This window comes from Sylvia atricapilla, chromosome 1 (genome assembly GCF_009819655.1).
Source record: "Sylvia atricapilla isolate bSylAtr1 chromosome 1, bSylAtr1.pri, whole genome shotgun sequence".
Classification (NCBI taxonomy): Eukaryota; Metazoa; Chordata; class Aves; order Passeriformes; family Sylviidae; genus Sylvia; species Sylvia atricapilla.
In genome coordinates this window covers 20,250,749-20,271,567 of record NC_089140.1, presented here as the reverse complement: position 1 = coordinate 20,271,567, position 20,819 = coordinate 20,250,749, and the positions used below count along the sequence as shown (strand labels likewise).

General features: G+C 36.5%; 1 protein-coding gene across 1 annotated transcript in view; it reads left to right on the top strand.

Annotated features, from left to right (window-relative positions):
- Window positions 1–20,819, top strand: part of LOC136359711 (macrophage mannose receptor 1-like) — a 54,325-nt gene that overhangs the window by 31,370 nt on the left and 2,136 nt on the right. Inside the window, exons 12-28 of the mRNA XM_066316594.1 lie at window positions 464–663; window positions 1,260–1,384; window positions 2,442–2,529; window positions 3,396–3,540; window positions 5,066–5,107; window positions 5,227–5,390; window positions 6,267–6,334; window positions 7,009–7,109; window positions 7,617–7,759; window positions 8,318–8,432; window positions 10,928–11,097; window positions 13,145–13,247; window positions 14,056–14,285; window positions 15,329–15,494; window positions 15,833–15,985; window positions 16,823–16,939; window positions 18,455–18,622. Coding sequence (XP_066172691.1) covers window positions 464–663; window positions 1,260–1,384; window positions 2,442–2,529; window positions 3,396–3,540; window positions 5,066–5,107; window positions 5,227–5,390; window positions 6,267–6,334; window positions 7,009–7,109; window positions 7,617–7,759; window positions 8,318–8,432; window positions 10,928–11,097; window positions 13,145–13,247; window positions 14,056–14,285; window positions 15,329–15,494; window positions 15,833–15,985; window positions 16,823–16,939; window positions 18,455–18,622 — 2,298 coding nt within the window. The remainder of the gene's footprint in view (window positions 1–463; window positions 664–1,259; window positions 1,385–2,441; window positions 2,530–3,395; window positions 3,541–5,065; window positions 5,108–5,226; window positions 5,391–6,266; window positions 6,335–7,008; window positions 7,110–7,616; window positions 7,760–8,317; window positions 8,433–10,927; window positions 11,098–13,144; window positions 13,248–14,055; window positions 14,286–15,328; window positions 15,495–15,832; window positions 15,986–16,822; window positions 16,940–18,454; window positions 18,623–20,819) is intronic.

Below are 20,819 nucleotides of genomic sequence, written 5' to 3'. Positions count from 1 at the left end.
GCCTGACCTTGAGAACTTTCATGAGTGAGGCATATACAGCTTCTCCAGGCAACCTGTTCCAGTTACTCGCTACATTCATAATAAAAAAGTCATTTCTTATGCCCCATCTGAATCTACCTGCTTTCATTTAAGAATGGTTGTCCCTAGTTCTGTCACTGTCAGCTTTGGTAAAAAGTCTTTCTTCATCTTATAAGCATTCTTTAGATATTGAGTAGTCATGGTAATGCTTCCCTGGAGTCTTCTCTTCTCCAGGCTGAACAACCCCACTCGCTAAGCCTCTCTTTGTAGGAGAGATGTTCCAGCCTTCTGATGATTTCTGTGGTCCTCCTGGAGACCTGCTCTAACATTAGAAACATTTTTGACTCTGTAAAATTACTTTATTTCTGCCAGGATAGAATATCAAATTTTCTAACTTCTTACAACACCCTTAATGGCATTTTTGTGCATTCCTCTTTACAATCAGGAAGAAAGCCAGGCTGTGTTGCCATGAGGACTGGAATAGCAGGTGGATTATGGGATGTAATAAAATGTGAAGAGAAGGCAAAGTTCATATGCAAAGTGTGGGCAGAAGGAGTGACACTTCCACCTGTTCCCACAACAACTCCTATTCCCCGGTGTCCAGAAGGCTGGGACTCAAGCAATCGTATTAGCTTCTGTTTCAAAGTAAGTATGTTGATTATTTCTGCATTAAGGTAGTTTCTGTTGGCTTCACATACATGTGGTTAGCTCAGTTTTTCAGAACATGCTGATTATAATAACAAGGTTGCAGGTTTGATCCCTTTATGGGGCATTCTCTTAAGAGTTGGACTTGATGATCCTCGTGGGTCTCTTACAACTCAGAATATTCTGTGATCCCCATAAAAATTGGCACATGTGTATCCTGTTGTTTCATAAATTTTTTTCCAGGTCATATGTAGAAGTCTTCTTCCTTTCTAGTGAAATGCTCATGGTTTTGTTTATTCTATTAAAGATGAATCTTCAGGTTTTACGTTCTGTTCTTAATTTGCAGTTCTGTTAAGCTTGTTGTGTGGTTGCTTGTCTTGCAGTAGACATTCCTATCAGCAATGCAATGTGCTAACTTGACTTAAAGAGTTCTTTCCAAGCTTGTGTTTCACAGAGGAGAACGTAAGCCCTGTACTCAGAGTTTCTGTAATCCCCACAGAATATAATTGTAAACCAATTGCTTTTGGGTAGCTAATGTTACTTGCTCTTGTGATCTGTATGGTGTATTTTGTCTGATGGCAACATGCTCTCCGTAGCCCTTTTCAAGAGCAGAGCACAAGAAGACGTGGCTGGAGTCGCAGCAGTTTTGCCGGTCCATAGGAGGGGACCTGGCCTCCATTAACGGCAAGGAGGAGCAGTTTGTGATTTGGCGTTCCATCACGTGAGTGTCCGCTTGCTTTGGCCTCCTCATCCTTCTGAAACAGCTCTTCTTAGGTGCATGTGTTCACTTCTGTGTAAGCCAGTCTGCGTTCTGTGCGTGTGTCTGTGTCAAACACACAGCAAGAGCGCAGAGCTGATGAAATGGCAGGAATTGTATGACTAGCAGCAGTGACCTCAAAAGCTAGTGCTGAAATGACATTGGCCAGATATCTAGTTAAGCCAACATTTGTCACCTGTGTAAAGCTATTTACTGTGGAGTTGTTGATATTATAAAATTACTACAGATGCCATTTGTTTTCATGTAAGTCTGCAAAAATGGTAACACTTTAATAAATCTGGGTAATATGTTGAGATATTTATCACTTTTATGAACTAATGAATAAGCAGAGGCAACTTCAGATTAATTTTTTTCTTACATAAGAAAGGTAAATAAGGTTATTAAGTCCCTGAATTGCAAAAAACAGGGATGAGATTTCTAAATAAGATGAAAAGCTAACACTTGCAATACAACCAGAACAAACCAGGCCCAAGGATGGCCCTGCAAAATGCTATGACTGTACTAGAATCCCAGCTGTGTATTTACAGTAGGGAAAAAGTCTCAGATGCTTCATTGCCACAAATTGACTGAATATATTCAGATAAATCAGTAAAGTGTGTCTGCTTGCAGACAAGGATTAGTTGAAGGTGATATTTTTAAAATATGATTCGACTGCAGAAAGTAACTCTCTGTATGAAAACTGTAAGTGCCTTTACAGAGAAAATAAAGAGTTGAGAAATGGAGCAACAGTAGCCAGTGAACTACTATACAAAAGTATTGAGCCACTTTGTCTTATGTACACAGCTTGTATCTGGTAATTTTCTTGATCCGTATTTCAATCTGAGTTAATGCTAATGATAACAGCTAGAAGCAGTTGCATTTTAATTTATCTCCACCTTGGTTGTTACTGTTTTTAACAGCATTAAGTTATCCTTAGAGATCTCTTAACTGTAGTAAATGGTAGATTGTTAAAGATATCGTAATCCCCTTATTAGTATTGGTACATTTTTTTTTTTTTTAGAAGCCATGGCTATTACTACCAGAATTTCTGGATGGGTTTATATTACTTGAATCCTGATGATGGCTTTGCTTGGAGTGATGGATCTCCAGTGAGTAATTTTATTTTCCACAGCTGTTAATTTGCATTCCCTGTGCTTCTCAACTATGTGTAGAATATGTGTTTCTGTGTAATTTTATGCTTAATCATAACGTTCTCTGCTGTGCTCTCTTTAGGAAAGCTAATGAACAGCAATTTCATGGCTTGATTTTTTTGGCTAAAACATACTGATTTTTGGTAGGAAGATTCACATTGAATCAACAAGGAAACTAAATATATGTAGACTAAAAGGATGTTCTTATACAAGGAATTTTTTGTGTAAAATAGTCATTCTTTAGTTGTTCTTTTCTTTGCTCATTATCTGCAATGGCTTACATTCCATGGAGATAAAGAGACTTTTTTTAAATGCCAGTTTGACTTACTGCACTTTAAACTAAGGTATAAAACTGTAGAAAAAAAAGTGATTTTGGAGATATAGGTGTACTTGACGCAAGGTTGGTCAAGATGTATTGATGGCAATTTACAGTACAGAAACCTGAAACTGGATCTTATATAGAAAAATTAGAATAGCAGTAATACTTTCCTGAGGCAAATTCAACATTTTTATTGTCATATTTAATTTATATTGAGATGTAGCATGCCCCGATATTTTTATTAAATTTATTTTAAGGAAATTAAGTTCCATTAAAAATTTTTATTCTTCCAAGTGTGAACAAAAATAACTGTTACTTAAGCTGCAGTCCATTTGCTCTCTGAAAGTTTGAAGTGTCAGCATTTGCACAAGAGGATTCTTCTGCCTCAGTTTTTAACCTGACAAAAGGAACAATATTTAGGTTTGTGCTTTGATGCTGTCTCCTCCCTCTCTCCCCTATTTTATTTCCATATAACAGAATCTTCCCAAAAATTCTTCTGTCATAGGTGAGGTATGAAAACTGGGGCTTTGGAGAACCAAATAATTATCAAGGAATTGAACTTTGTACAGAGATCAGTGGTGATTCCAGCATGTTTTGGAATGACAGGCACTGTGATTACATGTATGGATGGATTTGCCAGATAAGAAAAGGTATTGCTTACTCCTGTGCAGTAAAGAAGATATTTTCAGTTGATTTTTACCTTAATTTTAAGAAATAAAAAATTTCAAAACCACTTTATAAGAATAGTTCTCTGTGAAATGTGAAATATCATAGTGGTATAAGGATTTTCATGTGTTTGAGGTATTTAAAGATGCAGAACTTTTAGTACCTTGCTGGGACTTCCCACTCTTCTTCCTCTATGATTTCAAAAAGGTTAATGTGATGCTTGATAAGTTAGGAATGTTACTTTGAATATTCATGTTCACATTTTATTTTTCATTTAGAAAATTCATGCCTTCTTGAACAGATCCTATTATGTATATTTTTTTCTGAGTTGAGTTTCAAGTTATTAGAAAATAGTTTGCAAATCAGTTCACGTACTTGATTTTTTTATGTGTGAAAAATCCCTTATTCTACTGCCTCAGGTGCTGTTTTGTCTGCTAAGAATGTGTAGTTTCAGGATGGAAGCAGGTTTTGAGATACTTTATTTTTGCTAAATTCTCATGAGATATGTGTTTGAATGCTTTCTATTTTCAGAAGACATCAAAACAATATGTATAATTCAGGAAGCACTTGAGTTCTACCAGCAGTGAATCTATTTACATTTGAGCATTTTAGAAAGTGCACATTTAAGTGTTTTACTGCGTTTTTAGAGTGGGATGGAGAGGAACAAAATAAAGATGCTGTGTTAAACTATTGACAATATATATCAGTTCTGCCTTATGTTAGTAAAAGAATTTCTTAGGCATAGATTTTCTAAATAGATGTCATTATTGTGAGATTATATTTTAGCACAAAACTAATTGGTAAGCCTAAACTGAGAGTTCTCCTGTGTAATAAATTGCTTTCCTGAGATAATAATGATGACATCCAAGAGGCCGTCTCCATGATGCCATAGGAAAATCAAACAGGGGAAAACAGGGGAATTCTTTAGTCTAAAGTTTTGTGTTTTTTTTTTTCTTTTTGTTTGTTTGTGGGTTTTGTTGTTGTTTTTGTTTGTTTGTTTTTGTTTTGTTGTTGTTGTTGTTTTATAAAGGACCAGTTAATTTCTTGAGATCTTTTCCAGTGAGAGTTTATCTAAGGAAATTTTTAAGATCAAGCTAAAAGTTCCTATCAACCAGAGAAAGATGGAAAGAGCCTCACTCTCTAGTAGTTAGGGCAGCACATCAGATAATAACCCACCCTGCATTCCTGATGCCCCTGTTTAAGCCAGAATTCAAGTATTTGTGACCAGGGGAAAAGAGAGAGAGGGAGATCTGGGACAACTGTCTAACAGAGTTAATGCTTTGGGACATAAGGTTTACTGCTTTCAATGCATAAAAAAAGTTACTTGATTCAGGTAAAGTTGAAGGTATTTATAACACTTTGCATGTAAGGAATAGCCTCAGGAAACAAGATTATGTAGTTAAAATTGAATAGTCAATGTCAGTATTAAAACAATGCCTATCAGTCACAAGAAGTATCTTCTCTTCAGACAGAAAGTATACAATAGTAATAAATATTATTTTCTCACAGGGGCAAGTGTGAAGCCTGAACCAACAGAATCTCCTGTGCCCGGTAGGAGTTACTGCTATTGCTCTTTGTGTGTGTGTGTTCAAAGGCATTGTTCAGATTTTATTAACGATGATGTCTTACACCTCAGGAGCAGAATAGTTATCTTGGCAATTATCTTACAGAATACAGGACTACTGAGGATGGGTGGATTATACATGAAGACAAGCAGTACTATTTCAGCACAGAGAATGCTCCTATGGAAGAGGGTCGGGAATTCTGCAAAAAGAACTTTGGAGACCTTTCTGTCATTGAGAGTGAAAGTGAAAGAAAGTTCCTCTGGCGATATGTAAGAAAATCATTAATTCTGTGGAATAAGCCATCCTAAACAAATGAGCTTGGGCACAGATCCTGTTCATTGTGGTGTTCGCCCTACAAGCTTTGATTGTGAAATTGCAGTTACACTAAGCCAGATTAGTATGAAGACCAAACTAATGCTAACTTTTGTGACTTCATTTTTGCAAAAAGTATTATATTGCTGAGCTATGATTGTGTAGGATATCTTGAGTAGTGGGTCAAAGCAGCAATTGACTTACATGCAGCACTCAGAACATTGGCTTTAGATCTTACCTGTTTATCTGGGCTAGAGTGTACCTAGTGGTCTCTTTTTGGTCCTCAAGTTTGCTCATTTGACTCCTTCTTTTTGTGAGAAACTGCAACATGAATTATGCCATGAGAAAGAGCTTTGAAATCCTGTTTCCTATATCATTGGAATTGTTGGCTTTTTATGCTGGCTGAGGCCGTTATTTTTAGTCAGGAATGTGCTTTAAAATCATATTTGAACTACATAGAACATTTCCTGAGCTGGCTGAAGAGTGACAGTGAGAGGACACAAGGACATGTATCACTTTATATCCCAAGTGTAAGAAAGGGCTTGTCTTTGCAATAAACTAGCCAGATAAAGTCCACTGCAGAGATTTTGCAATAGACCCTGAATTCAGTGGCTTTTGAGTAGAACTGAGAAGTGTTGATACAGTGACCACACCTTTTGGCCACTGATGAAGTTTGACTGTAGATTGTCAGCTGTGAGCTGCTTTAACTTAAATGTTGTTGCTAGAGAATATAGCCAGGTCATATCCTCTGTCAGTTAGAGGTACATTACTCATTAGTAACATTTTATATGAAAATAGAGAACATTTATAAAATTTAAATTTCTGCATTCCAGATGCTGAAACATGGCAAAGGGGATGCATATTTCATTGGTTTACAACTGAGTGTTGACCAGCGTACAAGGTAGGTCATACCCAGCTTTGAGTCTTAAACATTATTGTCTTCTCAAGTGTTTAATTCCATCTTAATTTAGCTCTAGACACTAATAAAGAAACAAATGAAACCTATTTTTTTTTAACAATGATAGCTCTTGCACTGTTGTCCAGTACCATATTGATTTTGACATATGATGTTTATTCAGCTGGATTCAGTTCAGTCTGTGTTTGAAGTGCCTGGAGAAATGCCTAGTAGTTCTCAGTTCTCCTTACAGTTCACAGTAACAATGAGGGACCTAGCCTCTGGAAATGAGGTGTTCCTGCCCTGCTGGTTTTGTAGGGACCCTATGGTGAATATACTTTTAAGTACCTTGTGCATGTGTCTGAAGGATGAACCTGGGCACCTCTGTCTCTTGCAGACCACTAGAAAGATGTGTCCTAATAATTTGCCTAGTTACAAATTTGTTCTTCATTGCCTAATCTTCATTGATGTTCAGCTTTTTCAATGTTTGTATTTTACCTTGTGTGTCTTTGAGCAGAGATTAAGTTTAGTGCAACTAGTAAAGAGGCAATTTGGTCAAAAAAACTTGGTACATTTTACTATGAACAGCTATATTAAGCATATTGCAAAGTTACTTTTTTAACGGGGAAGAAGTTCTATTTTATGTTAAAGAGGCATTTTGTTGGATTGTTTTTCTTAAGCTGGATGGATGGCACTCCAGTGAATTATTTGGCATGGGCACCACATGAACCGAACTTTGCAAATAATGATGAAAACTGTGTAGTTATGTATAAGAATTTAGGTGAGTTCTGATGTTTTTTCATTAATTTCATTATTTGTGTGTTTGCATCATAAAATGTCTTTTCTTTGAAAAAGCATCCCTTCTTCCTGTTTGTTTTTTTTTTCTCCTTTGCAAAAAGTTATTGAAATAGACCATAGTATTGCTTACAGGACTCAATAGTTTTGTGCTCTTGTGCTTACCTTAAGCCTACAGTGGGGAAGATCTGATACAGGTCTGTGGCTAGAAGTCTATGGTTGTGATTGCTGGTCTGTATTTTTTATTAAAATTGACTTAATGTGTCACTATGAAATTTCTAGTACCTGATTCTACAAAGCTTTTAACATTCTGTAAATGCAATGTGTATAAAGAGACATGTTTTTCATAGACTCTGGTATTGAATGATAATAAACTGAGAGATGGCTTTGATCTTCTCTTTCAACTAAAAGCACTGTATGTGAGAATGAGTGAAACTGATTTCCATTAACCAACTTGAGATGTGGTGTCATTCCCCACTTATCTTATACCTAGGCTTTTGGAATGATATAAACTGTGGCTATCCAAATCCCTACATATGTGAAAGGCACAACAGTTCCATTGATTCAACTGTTCCTCCAGCAACATTTTCAACTCCAAGAGGATGTCGTCCAACTTGGCTTTCTTTTCGTAATAAGGTACCATAACAAATACGGTCCGTGCTGGATGTTTGGCAGAGCATTAAATAGAGAACAAGGGAATTTTTTAATCGTGCTGCTTCTTAATAAAACAAAATCTTGTTTTAATATTTTTTGACACATGCACACTTTTCTTTGTTTGCCCATCCATTTTTTGCAGGAAAAAATGCTTTTCTGATGCTTCTAATGAAGCAAATTCAATTGCAGTTGATGAAAGACAATTCTCTAATCAGCTCTTCAAATCTTTTGATACAAATTTAGTTAGAATTCCTAAAGTATTGATCTTGATCTTGATGTTTTTTAACTAAACCATAATGCTTGTTACTTACATTTTGTTTTCCTAAACTTTACTGACATGGTATCTTCTGTAGAATAAAATTAATGATGAAGCAGACTAAGATCAGTCATACATAACTTAGTACTGTTATTTTCATGTTTTTTTCAGATAAATGCATTATTTTACTGCCTTTTCTCCATCCTGCTCTGTTTAAAACAGTAATTATCAATTGAGGGATATTGGAGTAAAGATAACATATAGAGAATTTGTTCATATTTTAGTGTTACAAAATATTTGGGTCTACAGAAGAGGAACGTGTTACTTGGCATGCTGCACGAACAGCTTGCATGAATTTAGGAGGAAACCTGGCCTCGATCCCTAATGAACAAGTGCAAGGTACTGTGCACAGTTTTGTAGCAACTTGATGAGATGACATTGAATCCTTACACGCTGGCTGGGGTTTTTGTCTGAATACAAGCAGATTTGAATAATGATTGCACATCTGATTTTTGTTCTGAAACATATATTTTTTCGAAATCTACAATGAAGTCTACACTTGAATCTACCAAGTTTTAGTATTGGCTCAGATATATATATATATATATCTGTATATTGTCCTGGCAGCCAAAGTAGTTTTTTTTCCTGCTTGCACATGATGCCAGCTGGACCCTGCAATTTCCATTTCAGACAATATGGTTTCACTAGGTGGCATTAACTTACTGCATGGCTTTCCTGTTAAATCAAGCAGAACACCTTTAGGATGAGAACTTGCCTGTGGGCAACTTGAAACAGGTTTGAGTGCTCATACAAACACCCCGAGCTTACCACACAGACATGCCACTTTTCACGAGAGGAGCTTCTTGTAGTGAACCCAAGAGCTGCATCCATGCCCAGGGAGATGAGAAGGAGAAAGTTACCTCATGTTTGAATAAACAAGGCACATGTTCAAACTGAAAACTGGGGAAGACCTTGATAGATGTTAAATTGATTTTGATAGATAGATAGATAGATAGATAGATAGATAGATAGATAGATAGATAGATAGATAGATAGATCCTTTAGGCATACTGTTTTATCCTGCATGTGAATGTGATGAAAAACAGATGCTGCAGAACACATACTGTCTGTGCGCTCAAGAGAGCACACTGAAAACTCAACCATTGTGGAACAGTGCATCAAAATCTGAGGAATTAAATAGTTTTAACTTAAACTGCTGAAAAGAACTTGGTACTAATTATGTTTTCCACTTGTGAAGAGTTGAAGAGTCAAACTTTCTTTTTCAAACAGTTATATTCTTACCCTACATAATTTCTGCAGTAGAAATTTCAGGTGATCATGCACAGGACTTGAATTCTAGGTAAAAGAGAAATGAGCAATGGAGCTATTAGCACAAAACTATCATTATTGCAAGAAGTGCAGGCATAAAGGCCTGAGTTCCTGTTACAGTTGCTGGCAGAACAGCAGTGCTCATGTTTGACAAAGGAGCCAGCAGGTTTCATTCCTGGAGGAGTAAGCTGCATACATTTAAAAATGCTGAAGTTGATACCATTTAGGTTTTGCCTTTTTTTCTGTTCTCTGTATTCTTCACACATATATTTTTAGCTCTGTAGACTATTCTATCAGTGGCTAGTTTTCCCAGTACTCTTCCATAGCCTTTCCTTAACCAGAAAGACAAAACGAATTCCAGAGCTCCAAGCCCCGGGAGGTTCAAGGCTCCAGTGCTATCTTGGTTCATTCTGGGAACCAAGATGGAGAGCAACTCTTCCAGATACATTCTCATGCACAAAGTACAACTAGGGCTGAAGGGGGGGCTCCAGAAATGGGGCTTGAGGGGATTTGCATCACTGGGAGGGATTTGCAACACTGGGAGGGATTTGCATCACTGCTTGTCCTCCTAATTGGTGCTTTTTTGTCAATTATGCTAATTTCCTAACCTATAAAAATGTACTTGCCCCTTGGGGGAGGTGGGCTTTTGTGGACGTCTTTCCATAACTGCCTCTGAAGGCCTCCAAATAAAGATCCCCTTTTATATTACCTCCTTACTAAAATTATGTTGAGTTTTATTTCCAGGCTGGGAAAAAGGCAATAAAGGAAAGTGAAGGATTAGCAGAACAGGCAGAATTGAATCTATTCTTTTCAGAGGAAAAAAAATTCATAACCATGACTGCAGCAGTTGGCAGAAGACATGGTATATTCATTTTATCACCACATTTGATGTGTAATGGATTAGTGGACTGAATATAATTCATAATGGATGAATATCAGCTGACATGTGAGCTGCCCACCTTAGCTAAGACACATCAGCACCCACCTCGACTGTGCAAAGCCATGATAATCGATTTGCTTGTGCTTAATAGTTCCATTAAATCTCATTTGAAGCATGTTTCTTTTGCATTTTGCTGCCTGCCAAGGCAGTGCAGGCTATTGCCCAGCTGTCCAGGGAGGGAAGAAACACTGCCATGGTTCTGGAGCAGCACTGCTTGTGCAGATACAGAAATGGCAGGAGCTCGGTGCAATCTGGGGGCAACCACTCTTGCGGGATTGTCAGAAATGTATGTGTTAGTGTTAGTGTTTTGAACTAGAATTCAAAAGTATCTTGGAGCATTATAAAAACCATTTCTGTCATGGTTTTGGAGTTCATTACAGTAACAATTTAGATACTTAGGAGAAGTATTTTGCCCAAAGCCACGGTTATATGTGTTATATGGAACTACGTTTAGCTCCTCATTCATCAAACTCACCTCCTTTTATCTCACCTGCTTGTGTTATAAGCAGTGGAGTGTTCTGTATTTCAGAAAAGTACTTAATATCACTAATTTCAGTGGAGCCAAACATTTCAACTCTCTTATGTTAAAATTACTCCTCTTTTTCTTTGCCTTTTTTTATTCTAGCTTTCCTTACCTTCCATTTAAAAGATTCTGCCGCTGAGACATGGATTGGATTAAATGATATAAATCATGAAATGAGGTTCCTCTGGACAGATGGAGCAGGGGTTTACTTTACAAACTGGGCCAAAGGCTTCCCATCGGGACATACGGATTCATATGCTTATAGTGGCCAGGTAAATAGCAATCACAAATTGTTCACTGAAATTTGATTTTATAGAATCATAGAATCATATAGGTTGGAAAAGGCTTCTAAGATTGTTTAGTTCCACTGTTAATACATCGAAGGCCACCACTAAACCATGTCCCTTAAGTGCTTCATCTGCACATCTTTTAAATACCTCCAGGGATAGTGACTTAACCACTTATCCCTGAGCAGCCTATTTCAATGCCTGAAAACTCTTTTGGTAATGAAATTTTTCCTAATATCCAATTTAGTTGTGTCAATTTCTTAGCACAACTTCAGGCCGTTTCCTCTTGTCCTATCACTTGTTCTACTAGGGAAAAGAGACCAATACCCACCTTGCCTAAGATTGAATTAGTGCATTTGTGGTGATTCTAGGCATTTCACTACTTGACTTACTACTTTCATACTTGTATAAATGTTGAATATAAATCCAAGTAGAGAAATTGGGTTTGAGCCCTTTGCAGTTGCTGTATCAGCTGGTGACAGGAGTGCTGTAGAGTGCTGAAACAAAGACTTGTTTCAGTTTTCAGTTCTCTGTGTTTGTGAAGGCTACACAGCTTTTGTGTTCAGCATGTGTTCTCTCCTGGACTGTGTAAAGAGGGCAGTGGTTCCCCTGCCCATGGCATTTCCCCAAAAACACAACAATGAGAATATCCTCCTAGTCCTCTGGCAGCAGCTGTGCCGGAACTTGGCAGGTTTCCCAGTTGTCATGTTGTTTGCAAGGGAACATTTACAAACATTCCCCTGAAACAGGTGTCTTACATTCAAGAAAATAAACAAATTCTGCCACTGACAGTTGCAGAAAGGGCATGAGTCTACAAAAAGACAGCTATTCAATTTTTACTTGGAAAAGTAGAAATTCTGGGAAAAAAACCCCCAAACCACCAGAAAATCACTTTCTCTATTTCTGTCCAACAAACTGATCTGATAGGTCACAGAGTTCCTTTCTCTCTGACCATGTGTGTGAAGGTAGTTCTGTACTCTGGAACTACAGCGCTTTATAGTGCTATAGTTTATAGTGCTAACTCCATTTCTCATGAATGAGGTCTTTAATGTAAAAATTTTATTTTTATGTATAATATCCTTTTCCATGTCTTTGAAAGTAGCACCTCTGAGCTTCTTGCCTCTAAAGGAGGAATAAAATTCAGTAGAATTTGGAGTTCTAAAGGAAAATATTTAAAAGATGCTACTTCTCAAATAAATATGTTTGTCTCCTTTTATGTGAAGTAATAGGATTTTTATGAAGTCCTATGTGACAACTTATAAGGTTCCTTTTTCATAAATTTTAGATTTCTCTTTAAGTTTACTTGAGCTTAGCAAAAAATGTTATCACAGTTAGTACAAATCAGTATGCAGCTGTTCAGTTTGAAAGATTTAAATCCCAATACTTTTCACTCACAAATGAAGTAATTATCTGTGGATAGAACATCTTCTGTGGACAGAAAAAAGCAAACAAGTAACAGAATAAAATAAATATAGATGTTTCATTACACTGCTTGTAACCCTGCAGGCTTTTGCACCAATCACTGTTTATTTAATAAGTGCTAATCTAATTTCTAGCTATTGTCAGAGAAGTTTGAATGTCCTAGTAAGGGTGGCACTGACAGGGCAGTGGCTGCCTTTGGGCAGGAGCTGTTCTGTCTTTGCTGTGTGTGCTATTACAGCTTGAAACAATAAAATGTTGCACTTTAAGGGTTCTGTTTTATTTCTAGGGCAAAGTTATCCAGTCTTTTCTGCAATGATTGATCTATAATTTCTCTTTAAATTGTCTGTGATTCCTGAGGACTGAGAAAACTAGAATTTCTCTGGTTCTCTTACTCACACCAATGTAGTGCAATAGAAAATAACAAAGAAATTTGTGAAGTGTAAGAGGAATAGAACTTCCACATCACTTGTGGAACTTAAAACTTGTACTCTTAAATGTTACAAAGATATGAGAGTAAAATTACTGCATTACTTGAGTCTGAAGATGTAAATGGGGGACAAAAGTTTCATAATTGCTATTTTTGACTGATCTTGTATTTCTTTGCCTCGAGGCTGATTGTGTTGCCATGAAAAACAAACCTGTTAAGGAAGCAGGGAAGTGGGCTGATCAGAGCTGTGATAACAGCAGAGGATATATATGCCAAATTAATGCAGGTACTTCTCTTTTTAGTTAAAACCAAACATTTTGTATTTTTTTTCAGGGGATTGCTTAAATATGTGGATTTAAACATAATTTTGCTTCCAAGAAAGATAAATGCACAAATTGTTCTTTAGGCAGGAGCAAAAGGGTCAAATAGTCACATGTGTCAGAAGTCCAGTTAGTCACTGCTCTCATCTGACCCTTCCCAGCAAATGTGCTGCTATCTTCCTGAGCTGGGATTTGTATCTGCATATTTGTGTCCAGTATGACCCTTGGTATGACATTTGTTCCATAGTTTTTTAATTTTTTGAGCACACTGGCTTTCAAAACATATTATGGAAAATACTGGTTTGTACATGTAATGTGAACTGTCTGGAATGAGTCTGTAACTCATCTGCACCGAATTAAGCAAAATTGCCTTCAAAAAATGAGATTAAAATATTCAAACCTAGCATCTGTTTAAGCATCTGAGTAAGTTTTAAGGACTGGTCTGTTGTGAAAATTTTATTTCTTGGGAAAAAATTCTTGGAAAACCAAAGAGTTTCTGCAAACCACTTCATTTGATAAAAAAAGATTTTATGAAAAAAATTATGGCCTAATCCTAAGTAATTTCAGTAATACTATTCTTGATGATTATACAGAATACACTCCTTTACTCTGCCAGAAGTTGCTTTAAGCAGGTCTTTTTCTTTCTACAGCTTTGTAATTGAATTTTACTTCTGATGCTGGCTTAAAGCATAGTGCATCTATAGTACAACCGCAGTGAAATCATACTCTCCTTATGAAAAATATGTGGGTCTTTTTTCATCCTTTATTTTACAGATGCTGAATTTCTGTCTTCTACAACTTCATCCCCATCCGGTGTTATCCATTATGGGAATAGTAGTTACTTGTTCATCCATACCAAAATGACATGGGAGGATGCACGGAAAAACTGCAAACAAAATCAGTTTGACCTTTCCAGTGTCTTAGACCCCTACAGTCAGTCATTCCTGTGGCTGAAGATATTAAAGTATGGGGTGCCTGTGTGGATTGGTCTTAACAGTAATGTGGTAAGAAGGTTAAACTAATTGAACACGTTGCTGCTTCTTTCATGGACAAATCAAGAACTGAAAAATCTTGCCATCTCTCTTTACTTTAGCTTATTTGTTTGTATCTTGGACCTAAATATTTCTTTGTGCTCTCAGAGGAATCCATCTTCTTCTCTTACTCTGATTAAATTATATATGTTGCATGTGCTTTTTGCACTTTTTTCTGTGATATTCCACTTGTGCACTTCCAAATAAGACATTTTAGACTAGCATCTTGGAATATCTCTTTATATATATCAGGTATAAATGTGGTATATATGTGATATAAAATCTTCATATTTTAGAATATACGAAAGAAAAAAATCTATTTTAATAACAATACATAGTTTTGAGAAATAGGAGAAGATGCTATTACTGTGAATATTTTAACATTTTTGAGGATAGTTAGCGAAATAACTAATTTGTTTACCTAATTTAATTTTATTTGTCTCCCTCTTCTCAGTTGTTTGATATTTTAATACTTTCTGCATATTTAAATACAATATTTTTTTCTTCTTGCCCCACACACTCCATTTGGCTGAGCAAATGAAAAAAAATCTGTGAACATAACACACCACTTCCCAAAAATAAAAAAATGCCTCTAACATCAATTGCGAGGATGAATCACTGAGTTAACCAGCTTTGGTGGGAAATGATTACTGCTTTAAATGTATTTCAAGTCAATGTAATCTATGTGTCTCTAAACTTCTGGGAAACAGTTTAAACAGCAAAAATTAGTTGTCAGAATTTCCCTCTCACAAATTATGGTAAATGAAATTGTTATTGCTCCCAAATTAAAGGTATTAATTCAATGTCACTTTGCATTTCCTTTTGCTGAAAAGTACTTGTCACACTGCTGTATTTCTCCATAAATAGCTGTTTGTCACAACAAAAATTTCAAAGTTTGAGCCATTTGTATTTGTTCTTTGTTTCTAAGAAAAGCCCCAATCATTATAGCACAAAGTACTGTATAGACAATAGATTGCTGGAGTTTACTCGTTCCAGTTGGTTTTTTTTTTCCTTAGACCAATGGACGTTATGAATGGATTGATAACTGGAGAATGAAGTACACGAAATGGGCTGAAGGGGAGCCAAAGCAAAAAATAGGCTGTGTCTATCTTGACATTACTGGAGTCTGGAAGACAGGATTCTGCAATGAAACTTACTTCTCTGTTTGCAAAAAGTCTGATGGTAAGAACTTGAATCTGACCGTTGCAATTACAGTCAATATCTCATTAGAAATGCTAGGGTTTATTTCAAGAGCTAAATAGATGAAAATCAGCCGAATTTATTTGATTGAATTGGGCTACTTTAAAATTAGGACAAACACATAGTGGGAAAGAGCTAGTGTGACTGTGGATAGCTACCACTTTCTATCGATAATGTTAGATAAATTTTGCAAAACTTAGACTCACATTACTCTGCTATTTATTCTGCTGTTGAATAAACTTAAAACATCAAAAAGCTCAAAATCAAAAGGCAGTGAATGTAAGGAGTAATAATGTTTTTTTAAAACTATTTTCAATCAGTTCAAGCTCCCAGTGAGCCCCCTCAGCTTCCAGGAAACTGTCCTGAATCAGAAGGACACAGGTCTTGGATCCCTTTCCGAGGTCACTGCTACTACATTGAATCTTCGTCTTCAAGAAACTGGGCCCAGGCATCTTTAGAATGTCTTCGACTAGGTGAGTATCCTACTTTATGAGCACATATTCCTGACTTGTTTTCCTGACTGTGGAAAGCTGAACATGTGTTACGTGTTTTTGTGATTTTGAGGGTCGTCCAACTGCAGGAGAGTTGCATCCAGTTATTGCCTTAATTTGGGAGGTATTGGAAAACCTCTGTCTACCAGTGGCCCACACTGTGTCTCATGCATATGGGACAGGCATGAGAGTAGCTCTGTGGCCTGGAGTGAATATCAGGAAAGTGGAAAACTTGTACTTTGACTCTGATATGAGATAAACAGATTCATCCACAGCAGTCACTAAGTCTTATTTTAATAGAATTTGTATCTTTTGTTTTCTTGATCTAATTTCCACCTTGATTATTGCAGTTTTTTACCACTGGAGTGAAAGTTACAGCTCTTTAGTCTGGATAATATATGACTAAATTAGGGCTGTTGTGCAGTTTCATTGTCTCGACTTCCTTCTTTGGGAAAGGGATGAAGATTGATTATGCTGGACTTCATATGTCTGTAGCACAGTTGTTTATAGCATTGGTGGCAATGTGACTTAGCTGTCTGGTCTCCCATTAGATTATGCAGGGATCTCATTCACTCTCCAGCAGAACTGATTATAGTTTTATGTTCACTGGAAGTATATATTGACGTGCTCAATAAAAACCTGCCAGTGAAACCCATGGCAAATGTAGGCACCTGGTACTGGGTGAGAGGATTCTCCCTTTCCTTTCTGTACTCAGGGTTTGTTCCTGGGTTCTCATGAAGTAGTTTCTTGACAGGACAATGAGAATGCTTTCCACTGTGACACATCTCTAAGAGATTTTTCTTTCCCTATGCCTTCCAGGTGCCTCTTTGGTCTCAGTTGAAGACTCAGCTGAAGCCAGCTTTCTGACCTACAACCTTGAACCACTTGAAGGCAAAACATCAACATTTTGGACAGGAATGTATAGAAATGTGGATGGTACTTTCTCTACTTTTTAATATTTTTTTTTTTTTTTTTTTTTTTTTTTTTTTTTTTTTTTTTTGTGAATAATTACTGCAAGCTGTTTGACGTGAATGTTTAAAATTTCACATTACACTTCTGTAATAAGAAAGATAAAGCAACAAGCTGCTTTAATTAAATCCTAAATTTGTTGATTTTTGCTTTCACAATAATGCAATTAATATTCAATTAGATAGGTATTTATAACCTCACAATAAAGTACAGTCTTTCACTGTTCAGGCAAAAAATACCAGTATAACTGTCAGTGGCAGAGTTGCAAAATAGTTCAGGTGACTTGAGATGGGGTTTTCTTGAGTTTTGGAAGTTTATTTTTACACCTGCCTACCCAAGCACTTGCATGACAAACTTCCTAGGATAAGATAACTTTTCAATTACATTGCTTGAATATTAACCCGGAGTAGTGAAAAATTTTGGCAAAGGAAAGAATTTGAGAGTTCTCTTTTATATGCATGACACATAGAGGAAAGATGAGGTTTACTCATGTGGTCATTTGACACAAAAAATGTTTCTTAAGGTGGTTCTAGAGCAGAGTAGAACAGCACACTTCTTACAGTGATCATAAGCATGAGTTCTTCAGCTCTTCATTACAGCTGTACATAGTGATTATAGCAATTTCAGCATATTTCAGAAACTGCATAGCTAAATTTCATGTCTTTATGTGTGTGTTCAGAATGTATTCAGTTGCCATGTCCTCACGTGAAGAGTGTCAGGAATTATAAAAAACCACTCCAAAACAAATGCAAAATATATAGAATCTCGTAAGAAGTCAAAATACAGTTTTCATGCTGAGTCTAAGAATTTGCTTGAGTACAACTTACAGTCACAAGAAGTACATTCATTCTAAATAAATAGCACTATTAAAAGAAAGAAGGGAAAAAGGAACCGGAAGGAAGAAGCAGAAAGTCCCAAGCATAGCTGAGCAACAGTGATCACAAGATTTTGGAAGGAGATCTGTAAAAAGGAAAATTGTCTGTGTAAAGCTTGTGCAAATGAGCAGAAACTGGAAAACAAATGGAATAAAACTGGACCTAGAAAAGCTCCAGTGTGGGCTTTGAAAAGAGTAACACAAAACCTTCCTCCAAATTACTGAAAAAAAGAGTATTCTAGTGAAGTTAAATTTTAATAACACTTATTTCTACAAATGGAATAAATAATTGACACTGCACCATTGCTATTACTTATAGAAGATTCTTTTTGGAACTGTCTTGCCTTTGCAACACCGTAAACCATATTTGTCTGCCATTTTCCAGAAATTGATATTGTATCATTTGCATAAAAACTTAGGAGCAACATGTTGTGTCAGAAATAAATAGTTCAGTGGTCTGTCTCCAAAAGCGGTGACAAGTAAATTTCTCATGAAGACAATAAATATGGAGCATGTGAAGGTGTGGAAGTTAATACTGTGGAAGTTAATACTGATGTATGGAAGTTAATACTGTCTTTTTTTTCTGTATTCAATGTTTTTTCAATTAGGACAGTGGTTGTGGCTAGATGGCTCTGCAGTGAATTTTGTCAACTGGAATGTAGGAGAACCTTCTCCTCAACAAAATGAGCACTGTGTTGAAATGTATGCAGACTCTGGGTATTGGAATAATTTCTATTGCTCTTCCTACAAAGGATATATTTGTAAAAAGCTGAAAAGTAAGTGCTGTATTTATGAATTAGTTCTATGTACGGATTATGCTCTCTGTGTGCTATTATTAGTAGATGACCATTACACACAGTGCATTTCAGCTGGATATTCTGAGTTTTTATAAATGCCAAAGGATGCACATTTTCATGCCAACAAAAGCACAGAATGATTCTTATCAGAAAGTAGCTCTGGACAGTAGTCAAGTCCCTTAAGAATTGATTTTAAAAGACTGTTGATATCTTAACTGTACCTAGCATATACACTTGACAAGTTTTTGTGCTTTCTATTGACAATTGTTCAGAAACCACAGTGTAAGGACCATGCCTTGCATACACAAATCTGTCTCATCTATATGCAAACATATTCCTCAGGGTATCCCCCATGCTCTGCCCATTGTTTCCTTCCGTCTGCCAGTCATGTTTTCTGAGCATGGTGTAGTGTTTCTGTGAATTGAGTATTTACGAAGTGTGAATTATTTAACAGCTTGGAATCTTTTGTCTCTGTGTCCTCCTGTTGTGAAAAGATGAATGAATGAAAAGCAAAGCAAATAGCATAGTTTGAATGTGCTAAACTGAAGGTGTGCTAAAATAACTCAGTGTGCAAATTTGACAGTAGGGTCAGCTAGTGCAAATGTATTCCTAAAAGTCATCATAATAATTTCTTTCAGCATATATTGCAATACCAAAATCTCTTATGCTTCCTAAGAAGCTTGAAATGTGTAGCTGCAATATAGCCACTTCCTCTATAATACTGGAAATGAGAGAAATTCTGCTATCCTTTCTGTAAATTTGTTCTCATGCAAAATTATTCTTACTTACTCAAATGCTTGTAATGATGATTGTATCTTTTACAAGAAATACTGCAAAATCTCAGTATAGCCATCCATCCATTAAGTCTATTTATCTATCTTTTTGCATTCTCACTGACAATGGCTACCAAGTGTTAAAGTAAGGCACCACTGTTCCTTTTTGACCATTCAGTTCAACTATTTGTGCTGCTACTGGAATTCACCTGTTTCCGTGCTGAGCCATTGCAAAGAGGTGAAGCAGATGAAAGCTAGTTACTTTTTTCTAGGATTAGCTTCAGCCAGTCTAGTCTACTGATATGGAATGCCATGGATTCAACCTAATTCCAGAATCAGTGCAAAGATTAAATAGTCACTCACCTCGAAACAGGCACAATCTAGTCCTACGTTGTCATAGAAATGCAGCTTTTCTTGGCATAGTTTTTCAGAACTGCTCTATGTGCAGAATTTAAAGAAACTATTTAATAGCTGCAGACCAGTAAATAGAGCATGGTTTTACTGAGTTGCACTGGCCATTGCTGGTGATGTTTGCTGTTTTCTGAAAAGACTGAAACACAAAAAAGTGATTGAAGTCTTCCCATAGAATAGATGTTGTTTTCTGTTTCATTTATTAATTACCATAGTAATTTGAGAGTTCTGTAGCAAGTCTATTCCATAAAGTATCTAACTTTACTCCTTAAGTGAGGGGATGTTCAGCCAGGAGAAGAGAAGCTTTAGGGAGACCTTACAGCACCTACAGGGGGCTCATGAAACAGCTGGAGAGAGACTTCTTAAAAGGGCCTGTAGTGACAATCCAAGGATGGGGATTGTTAACCTCCCTGGGCAGTCTGTGCCAGTGCTCTGTCACCCTCACAGTGAAAAAGTGTTTCTTGATATTCAGAGGGAACCTCCTGTGTTGCACAGTGGTGCCCACACCCTCTCTTCTGTCACTGGGCAGCACTATGGAAAAGATGTAAGTGGGGACAGAAAAATAATTTAAATTCCAGAGCTCACCTTTTAAAGAATGAAACATGATGCATTGATTCAAGATTTAGTAATAAACTGATTTTATATTCATATGGCCAAATAAAGACCTTTACCTTAAAAAATGGCCCATTTACCCAGCAAGTCAGATTTCATGGTCCAGATGTTTAAATTTAAATGAGCTACAAACCTTTTAGTTCAGATGTGATACCTGCTAGGACACTGTGAACTTCATGAGTGATTTCAAGTGTCTATGCAGGTAAGCCAACAAAGTCTCTTGGTAAACTAAATTTATTACACTTTCTATGTTTATATAACAAGTACTGCAAGAATTTTTAATTATATTGAGGATTATGTTTGGTCATGTCTATCCTCAAGATGCTGTTTAGATTTTCTTGTGGTTTCACTCTGATGTCTGGATCAGTCTTCATGGAGCT